Here is a 19,947-nt window from a genome sequence, read left to right as displayed (position 1 = left end):
GCAATTTAGTCAGTCGACTTGTAGAAGACAGATGACATGTTACCTACTGCTTTATCCAGGAGATAATATCTATACAAAAATAATGAGTCAACATTTGCAGTTTTTGCAGAATCACTGCAGACAAGTCTTGTTTCAGGTGTCAGCAGTCTCACAATCCTCCTGCTCCTCTTTATGTAGGGTATAGTGCCTATTTTCAGGGCCTCCCAGTTGTAGTTTTTGATTCAATCATTGAAATAAAAAAAGAGTATATGAAGAGTAGCACAAGAATCATCTATGAAGCTTTTCCCAAGCAGAGCATGCTAAAGTACACTCTGCAGACCTCTTTAAACCAGAGAATGAATCTTTAAATCAAGTGTTTATTTAAAGAGAGCTCTTGGTTACAGTGGTTGAAGTGCTCCACACCACATCAAACTTGTATTTGTATGGAGTAACAAGTAGTACTGAGATGTCCAGCACTGATGATTATGTACAATACAAAGCATCGAATCTCAGTGACTTCCGGAGGCGTTTGATTCGTTGCGGATGACATCAGATGTGGAGTGAGTGTGCGAAAAAACCCCGGCGCCCTTTTCTCTCCCCGGTTACCGAATATGACACAATGTCTGCTGGTATAAAAAGCTAGGGCCACTCCTATCAAGGCTCCACTTGCATGTCTGGAGACCACTCCGGTGCTCTGCAGCGAATAAAGGGAGGAGGCTGCTATTGGGATCCTGCGCGCATATACGGGAGATAGAGAGAGAGAAAGAGAGACAGAGGAGAGAGGATGGCCACCCTGGTAGAATCTGCAGAAATGGAGACTTTAGGCGGCCAAAGCAACACCGGGGCGTCTCCGACATCCTCAAGCCCCTCGCAGCACTTCAACGACAGCAAATTTTACTTGTTGGTGGTTATCGGGGAGATCGTAACAGAGGATCACCTGAAGTGTGCCATTGCGGACATAGAGAAAGGTAAGATGGAGCTTTGTGAGGTGGGTGTAGGCCACCCAGAGCTGAACTTAACTTCACCAGAGATGTTTTGTAAATAAGTTAAGTCTTATCGCTGTAAAAGTCATGTAAGCTGCTGATGCTCCTGTTTGTACCAGGAATTTACGCACGGTATTACGCTTGAGCGAATTACGCATACTAATGGTTTATTAACAATATCTGACCCTTAGTTATTGGGTAAATATTTGAACTAGAGGTGATGCAGTTTATAATTGGGGATACTGAACAGCCCCTCCCTTTAACATCCTCATAACATGAGGCCAAATCCAGTCTCCTCACATCCTTTGATAACCCGCACCCTTACCGCCCACCCACTGTATTTAGGGGCAGTTTAGTTCAGTATAATTATCATATTAATGTCACTAGGCCCAATTGTTGTCATCCACACACGTGGGCCAGGTCCTCTAATAAAGCTGCCAGCAATGATTCAGCATTAAATCTGGACTATGCGTCAATAATGCAGCGTATCACATTTCTTTGGCTCCGGTGCCGCTGCGTTTGTCTCTCCCGCAGCATCTTGCCAGGGCTTTTTTATTCAGGTGCGTCAGGCTTTTGTTTCATGAGAGCGGAGGGTCCCACGCATCAGTTTGCAGTCAGGAAGAGACAACGGGGGTTTATAGCAGCAGCTTTTCCCTCAGCTTGTGCTGCGATGTTAGAAAGGGTCTCTGACAGAGCTGAATAAAGACGCTGCGTTAAGGCTGAAATGGCTGCTGGGTAACAATAACCGAATAGTAATAGATTAAATCCCCCTTTCATGCTGTGGGAACATTTCTCCATCATCATCAGTCACCATCATCATCATCCCGCATCCAGCTCTCTCATCTCTCACCGGCTGGTGGGCGTGGCTCGGTCCGCACTGCGGTCCCTACGGAAAGCCACAAGGAACGCTCTTCAGACTGAGCATGCAGGGCGTTTTAGAAATGCCACAGCTGCTGTAGTGGTTTGGCTCTCTGGCCTGAGTGCACTGTTTGTGTGAGAGGAGGAGGAGGAGGAGGAGGAGGAGGAAGAGGAGAATATGGCGCAGTTACTATGTGGGTGTGAAACCAAGTGAGGCAGGAGGAAGGAAGAAGTGTTTACCTCTGGGGATCACCTGATTTTAGCATCACCTGGGAGTTTAACCTGTCAGAGTCACAGTTTATTTTTTAATTATTATGTTAATTTGATAGAGTATTATGTTGGCCCTTGCTGTGTCACATCTTGAGACCAAAAGTTTACTACTGACCTTGGAAAAAATCAATACACGAGGAAATTTCTAGCAGTTCAGGTGGTTTTGATTGCATCACAACTTCTTGTGATTGACTTTTCTTTTATTTGTGACTATCTATTTTGTTCATACATTCTTAAAATGTACTTTGTAATAAATTGTGACATGTAATTGTCATCTTCACCACTGTTGCGCATGTCAGTCGTTAATGCTTTCATAATAAAGCCACACCCTTTGCTTTAAGTTTAAGCCCTCTGTTGTAATATCCTATGAACATAATATTATTGTGAGTAAAATAAACTTTCATGTCCACCTTTTGTGTGCACTTTACCCCACATAAAACCACTTTAAACCCCTTTTATCTCCATTCTCACTTCATGTCATCTGTAACTTCACAGAGGCCTTTGTTAGGCCTTTACTCTGCATGATCATGGAGAGAGGATGATACCATCATGACTCAGCTCAGCTGAGGCTATTGAGGCCCATGGCAAAATAGAAACAGGGCTATAGATATTTCCTATTATAGATTTATTTTCCCACGCCAAACCAGTAACAAGTCTATACATGTTCCCTGTAAGATTTTCCAGTCAACTGGAGGCAAAGGATCAGTGAGATTCGTGTGTGGGTGAGGGTGAGACTTTGCACATTTGTTATAGACCTGTTGCCAAGTTCCCTGTGTGTTGTCTGCCGTGCGCATTGATTCATTTTCAGACAGCGCCGTTAACATATGGTTTTCTTCACTGGCCTCTTTCTTTCTTCCTCCTTTTTTTTATTTCCTTGTTGATTTCTTTTGTGTGTGTTTATCTTGCAGGCATCCGCTCATGGGACACCAACCTCATTGACTGCAATCTGGATCAGGAACTCAAGCTGTTTGTCTCCAGACACTCGGCTCGTTTCTCTGCAGATGTCAGAGGTAAACTTGGATTAAAAGACATATTCACTGATCATTTCACAGTCTTATTATGCTTTAATATGTTTCTAACAAATTCAATTGCATCCTTAACACATCTGAGACACACTCTTTTCCTATGCAGATCATTTTCTTTAGTAAAGTAATACTACAATGATGTAAAAATACTCCAAGTAAACTTAAAAGAATTCAAAGTAAACTTATGTAGAATATGTTTTGTATATACTGTATTGTTGGTAAACATGTTTATTTGTCGATACATATCAATCCTGAACATTTGAAATGCTTCCAAAAGTTATTTTCCGCAGTACTGATGCACTACTCCAGCACCAGCTGTGTTTTCTTGCATGTTTACTAAAGTCGTTCTGCTGTTCTCGGATACTAGCTAAGGAAATTGAAGTCAGTGTTTTCATGTTATAGCTTTGAAATTTTACATTTTTTGACCTCATTTTTTCCACATGGTATCAAAAATAGCATTAGATACTGATATTTTTCGAGGTACTGTATGAAAATTAGAAACTCTAGTATCATGACAACGCTAATATATTGCAAGATTATTATCACTGATGTATGATACATGAGCAGCATTGTTGTAGTTGGTTTAGGTGATTCTGTTTTTTTTTTAATTTAAATGTTTAGTTTTAAAATATTCTAGAAATGTATGTCTGTATCTTGAAATGAGACAAAATAGTTGCAGCACTAGAATTTAGAAAAAAACTGATGTTAGAAAATGTTGAAATTAGTTAAAAAAAAATCCCACTAAATTTTTTCCACTTTTTACAAGAATATTAAACTTAAAGTCCTTAATAAGAGAAAGATGTTTTTTTCTCCAAAAAAAAAAAAGCTACATTTGTTTTGTATGAAAAATAACCTACAAAATATGTAAGGTTGTCAAAAAATAGAAAACAATATTAAGCAAATGAAAATACTTGTGTATTGTACAATTACCTCAAAACTACACTACCTGAGTAAATATACATTCCAACGCTGCACTTTTCAGCAGCGTACACTGTCAGCTATAACTTCCTTGCAGTACACTAAGCAGAGGGGTTTTATTGCCTTTCCCTGGATATGCCCTCTCAGCATTTTGTTGCATGGTGTTTTTATAGCTATATTATTTGCAAGGTGAGGTGGAGGCTGTAAAGATGGAAGAGATCCAGTGAGGCAGGACATGTGGTCTGTCAGTGGGCAGTATGGCCTTGACGGGCAGCAGCAGTTAAAGCCTCTGCTTGGCACCGCTCCATATTGGATATGACCAGCAGGGCTTCATACCTCATCATAGATTGATCCAGCCAACAACTGCTGCTGCAGACTAAATCAGGTGATTTATTTTGATGCAGTGATATCAAGTCTCAGAATTAGGCTTACAGAGGTGAAACACAATAGGTTGAGAGGGAGGTAAAACATGGAGATTTATCTATGATAGCATTCAAACAGACTCCAAACCCCCCCACTCCCTTTCATCCAACCTTGTTTTTACCATTTTACCATCCTCCTTTCTTCTCTCCTTCTTCCTCCATGTGTGCTGTTGCCTTGCAACCCAGTACGAGATGCGCAGTTGATTCGAGAGTAATTAGCAGTGTGGAATCCCCAGTGGCAAGTGTCTGTCCATGAAAATAAAGCAGGGAGGGGAACAGAGAGGGTGAGGGGAATGGCTGTGAAGAGAAAGAGGATGAGAGAAGAGCAAACAAGGGAGTAAGGGAGGGAGGGGAGGTGGGGTGAGGAAGAAAAGACAAAAACGGAGTAGGTTAGGGGGAAAGAATGAGGTGAAGATGGATGCGACACAGAAACAGAAATGCAGTTCTGATCAGTGAATTAATGAGGCCAAGACTATGAGAGGTAATGCTGCATAAGTAGTAAAACTGGAATACTATTTTTCTCTTATATTCTGGGCCTCAGGCTATTTGCCTGGTGTTATTTCTCAAGGGAAGGATTTTCATTGTCTTTTGAACTTTTAATACACGTACTGCATTATGAAAGGCTTCCTAGAAACGTTTACAGAGCTTTAATGTTTGTTAAGGGCAGTTTCCCGGCATTAATTCTCTTTTTTTTTTTCATTCATAGAAGTGTAGTTGAATTCTTAACTTGGGTATTACCCTTGCATCACTGTGTGACACACAAAAACAGCTTTAGACCAATACTTTGACATTTCATTATACTAAGACATATATACTTTCTTCTCTGAGAGTTAGATGAGAAGCTTAATATTGTACTCTAATATAAATTTGCTAATATAAATCTGCAGCCAGCCACTGCTTAGCTTAGCTTAGCGAAAAGATAAAACATCTGGCCTGGCTTTGTCCGAAGGTAACAAAATCCGCCTGCCAGCGTCTCCGAAGCTCACTAATCAACATGTTAAATCTCGTTTTATTAATCTATACAAGAACAACGACACAAAACAGTGAAGTATAAAAATAGTTCTGGGGTTTTATGAGGGTTATGTGCCACAGTATTTCTTGGCCAGGAGCAGTAACTTCCCAAAGTTTTAAAGAAGAAGTTACCACTCCGAGTAAATAGATTTTGTTACCTTTGGACAGGGTCAGGCCTGCTGTTTCCTCGTGGTCCGAATGTTTATGCTAAGCTAAGCTAACTGTGCATGTGCAGAGAGCAAAGAAACATCAGAATTTGATACTACTCCTCCTCTTGCAGTTCCCCCCTCTCTGTCTTAAGCCCCTCCCACCAGACAAGCATGGGCGTATGCACACACTTCATACAATAGCAGAGTGTTTCCCATACATTGATGTGTGGACTGCTCTGCTGAGGACAGACCTTCAGTCAGCAGCTGTAGCGGCTCAAATTCAGCGGTTGCAGTTGGTTGGTGGCCAGCGCCAGCACCAGGTCTAAACTGTGAGGGTCAGTCTCTGCGGCTGCTGCCCACTCTCCTCCCAGTAAGGTGGACTGCAGCGGTAGGGAGTGAGTCGGAGGACAAACTGTGATTTGAGGCTCTAGCTAGGTACATAAACATGAGCTAGAATTAGCTGTAGACGTTAGACTTTGGCTGTGGTTAGCAGAAGGCTAAACTATTAGAAACATTTTCCCTCCATCTATAAAATGCCTTGCTGCTACTGACATGTTTTATAACGTTTATTGTCAGATTGTATTTTTTTTTTCTGTCTTCCTTTTTTGGGGTCGCTTTCCAGTGGTGGCAGTTGTTGCCAATGCTGAAAAAGCAACTTTCTCTGCAGGATTATCCAACATTGAATCAGGCTTTCACCATCTGAAGGGATGTGCTAACGCATCTGCATTTATTGAGCAGCCAATAGGAACGCCCTCTCTCTGCAATGGACTTTGATTGACCAAAGTCTCCTGTCATGGGCTAGATTATCTAAAGCCTGACAACAGAGCCAAGAGGAGGTGCAGAACCCTACTTCTCTCTCAGATCACTTGAATTTCAATATGCTCAAAGGTTTTTATTGGATTTCTGCCCAATGACGCCAAAATAAAACTGCCTACCCCTGCTTTAACTCTGTGAACTTGTGCAAAACATCAATCAAACAATAAGTGCATGTTTCAGGATAAAGGTTGATGAGGATGCTGATCTGCTGACCATATCTATAATTTAAATATAACTTTAGAATCATTGTTAATACATTTTTAATGTTTACCCTTTAGCGTGTGGTGCATTTATTGTTTAGTGCGCAGTGCTTACAGGAAAACACAAACCAGCAGATGGTATCAGGCGAAGGAAGATGAATGTGATTATCTGTCTGCCTGACAGATGATACATCATCCATCACACCGTGTTCATACATAGGAAGCCTGGACCCAACAGGAAGGAGGAAGGGAAAAGAGGAAAACAGGGGCAAGACAGGAGACCCCCTGGTGTCTCCCTGATGGATATATGATACTCCTGGTTACATATAGATTTCCCAGCACTCTGCCTTCACTGCAGACAGTGCTGAAGTCTAAAAAGGCTCTCTCTAAACCACAAATCCACTCAAAACCCTCCTTGTGAGATTGTTGAAGACAACATTGCAGCTCACGATCAATAGTAATTAAGAATTGTGTTGACTTTCACGAATGAATTTGTCTGAGATAAAGATCCTCTTGACGTTTTTGGTGAATACGATCCTGGGTTCTCTCGACATCTGTTAAACCGATGATCCCGGGTGGTCGATTCAATAGCTGTAAATCAACAGACTGATTGATCAGTCATGCATCTACTAAGCTGCATTACCCTTTACATTCATAGCTGGAGGAATTGAGAAAGAAACAGGTGGTGGGCAGACATAATTATTGTCTTTCTCCTACCAGGTTGTCGTGTAATTTGACAAGCTTATTTCTTAAGATAAAAGCTGTAGAGAAGCTGAAACTGAATGTTATTTGGAGGCATCAATACTACGACACAGGTGATTGACGCTTCTGTGAGTCAGCCCGCTTAACAGCAGTGGCAGTGTCATTAGCTCCATGCCCAGACATATTACGTATACCAGTTCCCTTTTTAATCCTGTTGTGTGGGAACACGGGGACAAGTGACATTGAAAACTGCGCCCAGGGGTACACCCCCATCTTTCCACCATCATGGTCAATTATTGTGTTGCAGTGAAAAACGAAATGACAGGAGGGGAAAAGGTGCGACACAGACAGGGCATCCACCTGAGGACATACATTTATAATTCTTTCGTGTGAGGTCTTTTTCTGATGCAAAATGGAAGGAGGCGCTGAATTTAGTTGTTCCACTGATCTATTTCTGGTGCGGTGCCATCCACATTGATGTTCCCCCGTCTGGTTCAGTCTGTGGCAGCCAGGCTATACCAGTCTTGCACTTTCTATTCAGCCAGAAGGAGAATGCTCAGTGGTGCATGTCACATTACCTCGCCTCCCGCTGAGACAGAGACGCACTGGGCATCGAGGATTTTTATATCGATCAAGGTAATTGTCAGGGTCAAGCAAGCCCCAGTGCACAATCTGTCATTTTTTGACGAGCTGGCTTAGACACACAGCAATTCGGCAGTGTGATGGTGGTGGTGATGGTGGCTGCCTTGTGCTTCACTAGTCCCTAACATGTACGGACTACTGTAATTTCTGCCTCATCACATAAAATGCCAGTGAGCAGGGCGTAACCCACAGAGAGACAAAGAAAAATGCTCCACTTTACATTAACAATGGCTTGTGTACAATAGCATGACAGGATGAACGATAGACTTCCATGATTGATTGTTCTCTCATTTCACACACCACTGGAAACTGTTTCCTCAGTCTCTTGTTCTTATGGAGGCGCTTCGGTCATCAGTTTAAGACTGCTGCCTCTTCAGAACAAAGCTGAGTGAAGCTGGTTTCTCCCACAGTCAACTGGGATTTTGATGATGGTGGTATTAGACCGACACAAATCTCTGCTTCAACCTGCTAATGTAATGCACATGCACATGCAAAGGATCAAAAATCAAGACATGACATTTTGGTCTCATTAATATCATTAGGTTGAACACTGACTTTTATTTTGTGGTCTCATATTGTATGTCAGTTAAGCTGAACCTTGAAGTCAATCACAAACATGTTCACATATTTTGGACAAATGTGCAAAAACTAAATCGGCAAATATCAGATATTAAATCATTACAGTCACAGGCTCATCACTGCAAAGACCTGTTCACCTTAAAATGTTGGTATCTTGCTTGAACTACACTGCCACCACAGTGTTTGGTGGTACTGCTCCATTTTGTTTGTAAGCTTTCAGAAAACATGCGCAAATATGGATGAAATGAACACAAAATACTGACAGAAGGCTCCGTCTATGCCTAACATTGAGCATAAGTGAGCTATGTAAAGCTATAAAGCTGTATTTATAGGCACCAGACTTCCTTTTTAAACTTTGTATTTCACCTGGGGCCAGTGCCTTATGACCTGTGTCACACAGAGCGTTGTGTGCCAGATGGGTAGTCTCATTGGCATGTATTGGGCCATCTCGTCACTTTTTCAATAAGCTCGCAAAACTGTAACCTTAAAAGGTATTAATTCTTACAAAGGTGCAAAGGTTACAAAATATAAAGTATGACATGCCCTCAGAGAGCATGGGCTGAGATAGTCAAGGAGCTAGTGGAAGCAAACACTGCTGCACTCCGGAAAAAACACGCCCATCCAGGTGGAATAACAAATTTCTGGGAGTCCCTTATAAGCACAGCAGTGCTTTGAGTGAAGTGTTAATGCTAGCATGCAACATGCTCACAATGACAATACTAACATTGTGATGTTTAGTAGGTTTAATGTCAACCATAATGCTTGGTTTAGCATGTTAGCATGACAAACACTTACTAATTAGAGCTACCAGTTTAGCACAGACTTGGGCCTGCTAATGGTGCCTGTGGTATGTGTGGTAATGTCCATGCCAAATTTCACAGTAATTCATCTAGAAGATCTCTAGCCATTTCACTCAAAAGAACAAATGTCCAATTTCATAGCAATCCAACAGACCTACAGTTGCCAGTGGTGAAAGTATACTGTCATTACGGTATTCGACTTAATATTTTAATCTTATGCTGTCTTATTCTGGAAGCAATTATTTGGCTTTCCAGTAAAGTAGCAAAAAATCAGCCACCACCTGATTCCTCTCAGGTGCTTGCTAGCATGTAGTACCTTAGTTTTTAGCCTTCTGTTTATAGATCTGAATTAAATGTGATTAAACAATTGAAAGTAAAAGGAGGCATCAACAAAATATTTCAATCCAAAACTTGCAGAAAAGAATTGCAAAAAACCCATCTACCCCCCAACCCTGCCAAAAAAAATGAGAAGAAAAGAAATGTTATTTTTGTCATTTAAGCATCTGCCATGATACTGAATTTATATAAAAGCTCAAAATCAAAGTCACACTAGAAATATTATTCCCTTCAGGCAACTAACTCCATAAAACAAATGGAGTGCAACATTGGAACTGGTAAAGGGTTGACATGTAGAGAAAGAGTCATTATTTCTACCATCACTGAACCCCCCAGAATATTATAAGCTAATAGTAATGTACTTTATAGGAGCCAGTTCACTATTAACAGCAGTGAATGAAAGAGCTCTTCCATGTGGAGTGACAGCCCTGTGGGAGAAGGCGGCAGGGTTAATGGCTATGTGCTCCATAATGAGAATCTGCTGTATGAAATATATATGGAGGAATCGGCCCAGCAGCCAGATAGCTGCTGCGGTATCTTGTCTCTGGAGACAAGGTATACTCTGTCTCCTGAATATAAAGCTTATAGTCAGGCAGTACCTGACTGCCCTCTGGACCTAACAGGGAACATATTCCTGTTTGTCTTATTCTCAGGATGTTAGTGGTACAATTTCCTTTGGTTTTAACAGCGGAAATTAATCCAAATTAGCAAAATAAAAACAGTCTGTCAGTTGGCTGCAGGGGAATTCATTAATTCTTCAAAAAAGAAATGAGATAACAAGGGGAAGAAACAAAGACTGACTGAGTGAGTACAGCCTGATATGTTGGGATGAATAATGATGTTAGAGATGCCCTGTCTCGTCAGCTGGACCGAAGGATAACCCCCCTAATACACACAGAGACACAAACAGTGGGGACAAAGTCATTATCATAATCAATCATCCAAAACCTAGGATGATTGATTATGAGCCTGTCACACCCCACTGTTCATTTTCTGTGTACCAGCTCTGTCTTATGAGGGGAAAATGTTACTGGAGAGAACAAATAATAATTATGTCTTGTCTATATTGTTTGACAGAAGCAAGAGAGTAACCTGTGTTTTGTTTAGAGAATAAGGAGGAACGTATATGAAACGGGGAGTTTTAAGCTTCAAACATTTAATTTCCCACATTCTGGTGAGTTTGTAGTCACCATTTTTTGCCTTATTTGCAAAATTTATGGTGTTAATGACTTTAATTTAGTCCTTTGCTACCTCATGTTTTTATTGGGCGGAACAAAGCACATGTTCTAAATACTGAGGGGGACATGTCTCCTGTGTCCCCCCTAAAATCTTTACTTAAAAAAACTGTCAGTCCAGTCCAGCCAGTTTGTCCCCATAGACTCTTATGTTACAGTGCCCAAAAATATACATGTTTACAGCCTGGTACAAAAAACAGTTTTGGTCTCTGTAGCTAATTTCAAAAGTCATGACAACTTTACAGGGTTTAATTTCAACCTTACTTACCTATTTACATTTCATTAAGGCTGAAAGGTACAGATATTTAAGGGCACAGACAGTTGAGTGACAGGCTCTCTGTGAGGCGCTGCTACAGTCAGATCTCCCCCTTGCTCCTCCACAGCTCCACTCTCTCATTGAAATATCGTCAAGTCTGGCTCCAAAAAAAACCAATGGCAACGGCCAAAATATTAAACTTGAGGCTTCAAAACGGGAGTCCAAAAACCAATGGCTGACATCACCGTGGCTATGTCCATTTTTTTTAATACAGTCTGTGGTCAGAAGTCAAGTAGAGCTGAAATGATTAGTTGATAAAAAATGATCAGTCAATCAACAGAAAATGAATCAGCAAATATTTTGAAACTAAATTAATCATTTTTCCAAGCCAAACTGCCAAAAATGTCCTCCTTTCAGCTTGAAAGATGGTTTTCTTCATGTTGTGTGACACTAAATCCACATTTTCAGATTTTGGACATTTTGTGCTTTAATTTCTAACTATATTCCTTTTTTTTGCAGGGCAGAGAATTCTTCACCATAAAAGTAATGTCCTGGAGACAGTGGTGCTTATCAACCCTTCAGATGATGCAGTCAGTACTGAGGTAAAATGAGCTATAATTGTTGTTGACAATCTCTTATATAATTATAACCTCTTCCTTAGTCTTTCTGTAACTTGGTGTTTTATCTTCCATCCATATTAAGGAGGGATGATTCCAAAATACATTAAGTAAATGCACATTTATAAAGCAATTACAGGTTGAAAAGGATTATTATTCAGCCATGACTGTCCACCATGTTTGGCCAATTATCCACCCTCTTAATAGGAACTGCTGCTGTTACTGTTGGTTGGAATTTTAAAAAAAGGGAGCAATTAGGAGCTCAAGGGACAAGACTACTTACTGCGACGAATAACAAGTGCAGCCTTTTACCTTTTGTTACTGCAGAACATCTTTAGCTACATTTTGATGGAAAGAAAGACAGATGAGGGTCAGGAGCACAGATGACACAAGATTTTCTCTTGTCACTGCTCCTTTTCAGCATTGCCTCTACCCCCCAGCTATGTCTGCAGTCAACTGTGCATTAATAATATCTCACAGCGCAGCAGGATTGACCTGGCCAGCTGCCCAGAACAGCTGATGTTGCTGAAGTAGAAAAAAAAGGACCAACGAAAAAGAGGGGGAGAGGCAAGAGATAGAGGGATAAAAGAAACTTAGCAGAGTAAACAAGTCAGCTAATTAGCTAATGGATTTGAGTGACGTGAAACTGGTGATATTTCAAATGCATTAAATCATTAAGTTGATTGCTACAGCAGCAAGGTTCTGTATTTCCAGTTTCTGTAGCAAGTAATATTATTATTGCATTGTATTCCTCAGCAGTTCCAATGAATTAATCACTTGTGTCTTTATTTCTTAAGTGTCATACATGCTTTTTTCAGTCTTTCTTTAACTTATTATCTGTTTATTCTTCAGGTTCGTTTGATGATCTCTGACACAGCCAGACACAAGCTTCTGGTTCTCTCAGGACAATGCTCTGAAAACAGCGGGGAGCTGATTCTTCAGTCTGGATCTTTCTCTTTCTTCAACTTCATAGACATATTCACTGACCAAGAGGTGAGCCAAAGTTTAGGTCAGTTTTGATGTTTTATATTAGTGGAAGACTTTCATGGTATATTTTCTAGAACAACAAAATTATATTTTGTCAGCAAAATCCTTTCAGTAAATTAAAAAATGCATGGTTGTTGCCTGCTCTGTAAGCTCTCATTCTAGCATTACATAATAGACTTAAAACGTACTGACATTCCCACTCTACAGGTACATATAGGCTAGACATACTGAAAGTGTGATTTCAGAGCACAATTAATTTCACTCATTTGACTCAGGTATATTAAAATTTTAAGCCATTTATTTTTTTCATGCACAGATTGGTGAATTGCTCAGCACTATTCACCCGGCAAACAAAGCCAACCTCACACTCTCCTGCCCTGAACATGGCGAGTGGAAAAACACCAACTTGGACAAACACAACCTGCAGGACTTCATTAACATGAAACTTAACTCCACTCTCATACTCCCTGAAATGGAAGGCCTCTCAGAGTTCACAGAGTATTTATCTGAATCAGTAGAGATCCCATCTCCTTTTGACATGTTAGAACCACCAACCTCAGGTGGATTCCTCAAACTCTCCAAACCATGCTGTTACATTTTCCCTGCTGGTTGCGGTGACTCTGCTCTCTTTGCTGTCAACGGCTTCAACATGCTTATCAACGGTGGCTCAGACAGGAAGTCATGCTTCTGGAAGCTGGTGAGACACCTGGACCGGGTTGACTCCATCCTCATGACCCACATTGGTGACGACAACCTGCCAGGTATCAATAGCATGCTGCAGAGGAAGGTTGCAGAACTTGAGGAGGAACAGTCGCAGGGATCGACAGCTAACAGCGACTGGGTGAAGAACATGATTTCTCCAGATATTGGTATTGTGTTTGTGAATTTTCCTGAAAACCTGGATAACCCAGAGCCTAACTACAGAGTGCGGAAGACTGTTGAGGAGGCAGCGTTCACTCAGCAGTTCCTCACCAAGCTAAACTTGAGGTTAGAGCCTTTGCAAAGGCCCGTTGGAAACACTATAGAACCACTCATACTTTTCCAGAAAATGGGCGTTGGAAAGCTTGAGATGTATGTGCTTAATCCATCAAAGAACAGCAAGGAGATGCAGCACTTTATGAAGCAGTGGACAGGTAGTGAAAAAGACACTGCCTCCATTCTGCTGCCAAATGGAAAAGAATCTGAGTTCCCCATCTCTTACCTGACATCTATCTCTTCACTCATTGTGTGGCACCCTGCAAATCCCTCAGACAAGGTTGTGCGTGTTCTCTTTCCTGGAAATGCCACCCAGCATCACGTCTTTGAAGGTTTAGAAAAGCTAAAGCACTTGGACTTTCTGAAGCAGCCAGTTGTCACTCAAAAAACGATGTCTTCTAATATGCCGTCAACGCCAACTCTAAAGCAAGCTAAGATGAAACACAGAACAGACAGCAAAGAGAGCCTTAAGTCTACCCCAAAGCCATCACCAAGCAAAAGCATCAGGAAAGATTCAAAGGAGGAAGCACCAGAAAAGGCAAAGGCAGATGCAGAAGCATCTCATGAAAAAACACAAAAGACTGAGAAAAAAGAAAAGGCCCCGCTGAAAAAGGACAAGGCAAAGGCACCCGAGAAAGAATCAAAAGCCAAGTCAGAGCAAACAGCCCAAAATGAAACTCCAGAAAAAAAGAAGTCTGAAATAAAACCCAAAGTTGAAAGGATTGTTAAAAAGGAGACCAAAGTGTCTGTGGAAAAGAAAAAGGAAGCAAAGAAAGAAGTAGCAAAGAAAGATGATGCACCCAAGCAGGACATTAAAAAGGAGGAAAAAGTAAAGAAAGAGGAGGCAAAGAAAGTTCTAAAAAAGGATATAAGAAGGGACTCGCCTATGAAGGAGAAGAAGGAAGAAAAGAAAGATGTCAAAAGGCCCTTGAAGGACATAAAAAAGACATCCGCTGCAGGTGAAGAAAAGAGTCTAGCACCAAAACCAAAGCCCCTGAAAAAAGACAGCGCTTCAAAGAAAGACGCAGGAGTCCCGTCAAAGTTAAAAGAGAAAGGAAAGCCAAAGGTGACAAAGAAGGAGACAAAGGTGGATAGTGGCGAACTTGCAGCTAGTGCAGCAGCTGTTGTAGATGATCCAGAAGTAGTAAGATCTCTGATGTCCACACCAGAGGATCTCACTAAGGACTTTGAGGAGCTTAGAGCTGAAGAGTTGGTGGAGGATGATGCGACTGTGCAACAAATTAAGGAAGAAGAGCCTGTGATGATCCACCATGAAGAAATAATACAAACCAAAGAGTCACCTGAGGCATTAGAGTCTGTGGATGAGGGTATAACCACAACAGAGGCTGAAGGAGACAATGGAGAGACACCAGAAGAACAAGTTCTTAAAGAAAAACTCAATGGCAGCGTCAGTGAGAAGTTTGAAGATGAAGGCACTGTAATGGAGGAGACATCAGAGGGAGGGGATTATGAAGAGAAGGGAGAGACAGAAGAAGTTTATGAGCCACAGACAGTGGAACCAGATAAAGATAAGCTTACACCCAGTGAAGATGAACACCAAGACAGAAATGTTGAAGTCAAACCAGCAGATAGTGTTCAAGGCAACGATGATATAACTAATAAAAATGTAGAAGTTCCATATGTATGTGAGGCAGAAACAAAGAAACATAGTCTGTTTGTATCAGCATCACCCAAAGTGTCCTCACCTGTTTCCCCGGCTGCATCTATCCATGACGAAATGGTTCCAGCTGGCTTTGAGAGTTCAACGGCCTCGGATGACGAGAACAGAGATGAACCCCCTGAGGATTACACCATCACCTCTGGCCACACTCAGTCCACCATGGAGATATCCAGTGTGCCTACTCCCATGGATGAGATGTTGACTCCTAGGGACCTAATGAGTGATGAAAACACCAATGATGAGTCTCCTTCACCGGATGTTGGCAAGTTTGGGACATCAACATCTGGGGAGTTTGATAGGAAGAAACTGTCTCCACTTCAGGGTATGGCAGTTTCGGATCACACTCAGAGTGATGCCACAGAAGGCCAGGACTACAGCCACTCCGCTTCCACGATATCTCCCCCATCATCACTGGAAGAGGATAAATTTGGTAAAGGGTTTCTCCCCACAGGGAAAGCTGAAGGATTTTCAACAGCTCAAGAGCCATGTGACAAGTTTGACATAGATTCAGCTAGACTCAGTTCAACTTCCACAACAACACCTCTTATACGTTCTCCCTCAGTAGACCGCAAGGACCAGTTTGATTCTCCAACATTGTTTGCTGCTCCAATAGAGCTGTCCACGACGCTGGCAGGCGCCAGGGCAACAGTGGATCCCTCCCTCAGCCCAGATGATAAGACACTGGAAGGAGCTAACTCACCTCAGTCCTCTGGTCACACACCTTACTATCAGTCACCAGTAGATGAGAAAGCAGGTGCTCTACCACCTATGTCAGAAGATGAAGCACAGGGTCCGGTAATTGTGGAGGTGACAAGTGATAAAGAGGACACCTCCAATAGAGTTACTCCAGAACCTAATGGGCAAGAAACAGGAAGTTCCTCCCCTGTAGAGAGGGCAATGTTCTCTCCAAAAAGCCCACCCCCAACTGACTCTGATTCCCCAACGAAGAAGGACAAGTCATTCTTTGATATAGATCATAAGAAAACTGGAGATTCCATTTTGTCCTCAGGACCAATGACCAAACCTGAATCAGACACTAATCTTTTCACAGCTTTCAAGGAAGAGAGTAAAATGTCAATTTCAGAGGGCACCACATCAGACAAATCTGGAACTCCTCTGGAGGAGGTGGTAGCAGAAGATACATTTTCACATTTAGCGTCAGCATCCACCGCCTCGCTGGCCACCAGCTCATTGCCGGAACCCACCACTGACTCTCCTTCCCTTCATGCTGAAGTAGGCTCTCCTCACTCAACAGAAGTAGATGACTCTTTGTCTGTCTCCGTGGTTCAGACCCCGACCACCTTCCATGAGGCTGAGGGATCTCCATCCAAAGAAGACAGCCCAAGGCCCATGTCTATCTCTCCAGACATCTCACCAAAGACAAAAAGCAGAACACAGGACACAAAATCCCCAGAGCACTCCACCATGTCAATCGAGTTTGGCCAGGAGTCCCCTGACCACTCCTTAGCCCTGGACTTCAGTAAGCAATCTCCGGAGCACCCATCAGTGGGAAGCAGCTCACGTGCTACAGAGAATGGCCCAACTGAGGTTGACTACAGTCCCTCAGATGGAAAGAATGGAAGACCATCTGAAGACCGGGCTTCTCCAGTGGAGAAGCCTTTTCTTTCTGAAGAGAACGATTCAGTCCTTGCAACCTCTGCAACCCCATCAGATGCATCTCAGTCCACTCCCTCTGTTACAACCCCATGCCAGATGACAGAAATACTTAATGCCGTGGCTGAGCAGACAGATAAGTCTCCAGTCACTCCAAAGGCATCCTCTCTCACCCACTCACCCCATTCCAATGAGCCATCCCCAGTGCTAGGAGGTCCTCCAGCTAAAGACAGTATCAGCCCAGTTTCACCATCTGTAGAGAGCATTACTAATAAATCTGACACACAGCAGAAATACGACAAGTCACCCTCACCTCCCAAAGCTGCTTCCCCATCATCGTCTTTTACCTTTTCAAAAGAAGAGACCATTTCCCCAGCAAAGGAGACTAATCCCTTTAAATGTGAGGATTCCACACCTGAGGCAAAATCCCCTGTGAGCCCCAAAGTTCCCCTACCATCATATCTACCTCTCTCCTCTGATCCGTGTCATTACAATTCTGCTTGTGGCTCCAAGGACCCAGACTCCACCAAGAAGAGCCCCTCTGCTCCATCTAAGACAGATGTCGACCTCTGCCTAGTCACTTCATGTGAGTATCGTCACCCCAAGACAGAATTGTCCCCATCTTTCATCAACCCCAACCCCCTAGAATATTTCATCAATGAAGAGAATGTTATGGATGAGGAGAAGCCTCTGGCTAAGTCAGGAGGAGGGCCCCCACCTCCAGGAGGTAAGCTCTCCGTCAAGCAGTGTGAGGAGACCCCACCTACATCCATCAGTGAATCTGCCCCCTCCCAGACTGATTCAGATGTTCCACCAGGGACGGAGGAGTGCCCTTCCATTACAGCAGATGCTAACATTGATTCTGAAGATGACTCTGAGACTCTGCCCACTGACAGAACGCTGACCTACAGACATGCTGATCCTCCTCCGGTGGCACTCAGGGACTCTGCTCCATCTTCAGGCCACCATGATGTCTGCATGGTGGATCCAGAAGCCCTCAAGGCTGAAGAAAACCTCCACAATGCTAATACAGATGGGGGAGAAAAGGCCAAGAAGAAAAAGCTCTTGAAAAAGTCTTCCTCGCCAGCCAGGAAGAGTGCTCTATCAAAAGTGAAAGACTCAAAGACTTCCTCTCCAAAGAAGAGTGTTGGAGAAGGGAAAGATGCCAAAAATGCAACCAATACCTCTGCATCCAGAGGTGTAAAAAGTGCCACATCAGGTGAGTACTTACTCATTATCATAATTTGGATCACTTCACGCTACACATAATTTCTCATATGTATTGAGAGTTTTTTCAAAGGTAAAGGTTTTGTCTCTTTCAGGTACTAACAGTGGAAAGGCATCAGGTGGGGCATCTCTGCCCAACTGTCCTCCCATGTACATGGATTTGGTTTACATCCCCAATCACTGCAATGCCAAGAATGTGGATGCTGAGTTCTTTAAGCGGGTGCGCTCCTCTTACTATGTGGTCAGTGGCAATGATCAGACAGCTCAGGAGCCCAGCAGAGCTGTCCTTGATGCTCTTCTCGAAGGAAAGGCCCAATGGGGAAATAATATGCAGGTAAGTTTCAAGTATTAATATGACAATTATACGTAATAATGTGATACTGTAAAAGTATCTGTATCTGTAATGTACCATATGTTATTTGTTTTTTAAATTAAGACAGTGAGGCTACAACTGAATTGAGCTTGAATTTAAGCTTTTTATTGATGCCGACACCCCAATTTCAGGGTGCCAGAATAGTTTGAATGCATATAGATTATATTGAACAGATTTATTGGTTATGAATAAATCCATACATTTATAGGACATAAATAAATATCGACATCTTTATTTCTTTGTTAAAATCTGCCACAAATACTTTGTGTGCAAACATCCTAAGGGAAGAAGAGACAGAAAGAGAAAGATAATTTCAATAGTCAGGATGAATCTTGAACTTTCTGAATGCTTCAGCTTAGACACTTCCCTCCTCTCTGGTGTCAGGTCACTCTGATTCCAACCCATGACACTGACGTGATGAGGGAGTGGTACCAGGAGACCCACGACAAGCAGCAAGAGCTCAACATCATGGTCCTGGCGAGCAGCAGCACTGTCGTCATGCAGGATGAATCCTTTCCAGCTTGTAAGATAGAGATGTAGGCCTGTTCAGCAAGAGACTAGAAAGGCCTAGTAAGTGATAACGAGAGGGATCATTATCTGTGAAAGAAATCCACGTAGCATAAAACCTAAGCAGACACTTAAACACTTATATGCTAAATTGCTACTTCTTGTGTACTTAACCCTGAAAAAATAAATATCTGCAATGAGGACTAACACCAATACAAATTAGCTTTGAGGGGCTCCATGCAAAAGACAATGTTTTCTAAAGTAAGACATCCTTGACATCCTCAAGATGCTATCTGATTTTTTTGGCATAAATGGATGGTGCTAGGAGAAAATTGGAAGTCAAAACTATTCAAGCCATCATTGTCCAATTAAACCAATCTCATACAGATCAAATAATGATGTTGTTGTTTATGTATTGAGTTTCTACTGCATCCCCAGATCAAATTACATGAAAGCTTTTAATCAGTTTAACTGCTGTTAAGGAACAAAACAACCCTGCACATGGTATATTATTGAATAATGGCCGTTATCCACACCAAAGGATAAAACAAGATGTTTTCTGTTATTGCCTTAGGGAGTCAAAATGAATGTATAAGAACCGGTGCAACAAGCAGAAGAGTGGGCAGGCACAGTAAATCTACAGGTCAACCCCAAAAAGGACTGTTAACTGGTTACATAGTTGAATGATGATATGAATTAACTCGAAGGATACTCAACACTGATTAGCATGATGTCTGAACTTATATTCATAAAGGGCAAGACGAAGTGCCCCTACCATTTTGAAG

The 19,947-nt window shown here is 42.1% G+C and overlaps 1 protein-coding gene across 1 annotated transcript; it reads left to right on the top strand.

Annotated features, from left to right (window-relative positions):
• Nucleotides 1–530: 530 nt before the first annotated feature.
• map1b (microtubule-associated protein 1B) lies at nucleotides 531–19,532 on the top strand. Its single transcript, XM_050053574.1, has 7 exons — nucleotides 531–947; nucleotides 2,999–3,100; nucleotides 11,701–11,783; nucleotides 12,651–12,791; nucleotides 13,102–18,274; nucleotides 18,378–18,616; nucleotides 19,040–19,532. Exons 1-7 carry the CDS (start codon nucleotides 764–766, stop codon nucleotides 19,193–19,195), a joined length of 6,078 nt encoding a protein of 2,025 aa, XP_049909531.1. The 5' UTR covers nucleotides 531–763; the 3' UTR covers nucleotides 19,196–19,532.
• Nucleotides 19,533–19,947: the final 415 nt, after the last annotated feature.

The sequence above is a fragment of the Epinephelus moara genome, chromosome 9 (assembly GCF_006386435.1).
Source record: "Epinephelus moara isolate mb chromosome 9, YSFRI_EMoa_1.0, whole genome shotgun sequence".
Taxonomy (NCBI): Eukaryota; Metazoa; Chordata; class Actinopteri; order Perciformes; family Serranidae; genus Epinephelus; species Epinephelus moara.
Note: the sequence above shows the minus strand (reverse complement) of the source record. Positions and strands in the feature narration are given on the sequence as shown.

Coding starts and splice junctions, on each gene's coding strand:
- map1b (XM_050053574.1), top strand. CDS start 764: ATGGCCACCCTGGTAGAATCTGCAGAAATGGAGACTTTAGGCGGCCAA. Junction 948..2,998: donor CATTGCGGACATAGAGAAAG/GTAAGATGGAGC, acceptor TTTATCTTGCAG/GCATCCGCTCATGGGACACC. Junction 12,792..13,101: donor ACATATTCACTGACCAAGAG/GTGAGCCAAAGT, acceptor TTTCATGCACAG/ATTGGTGAATTGCTCAGCAC.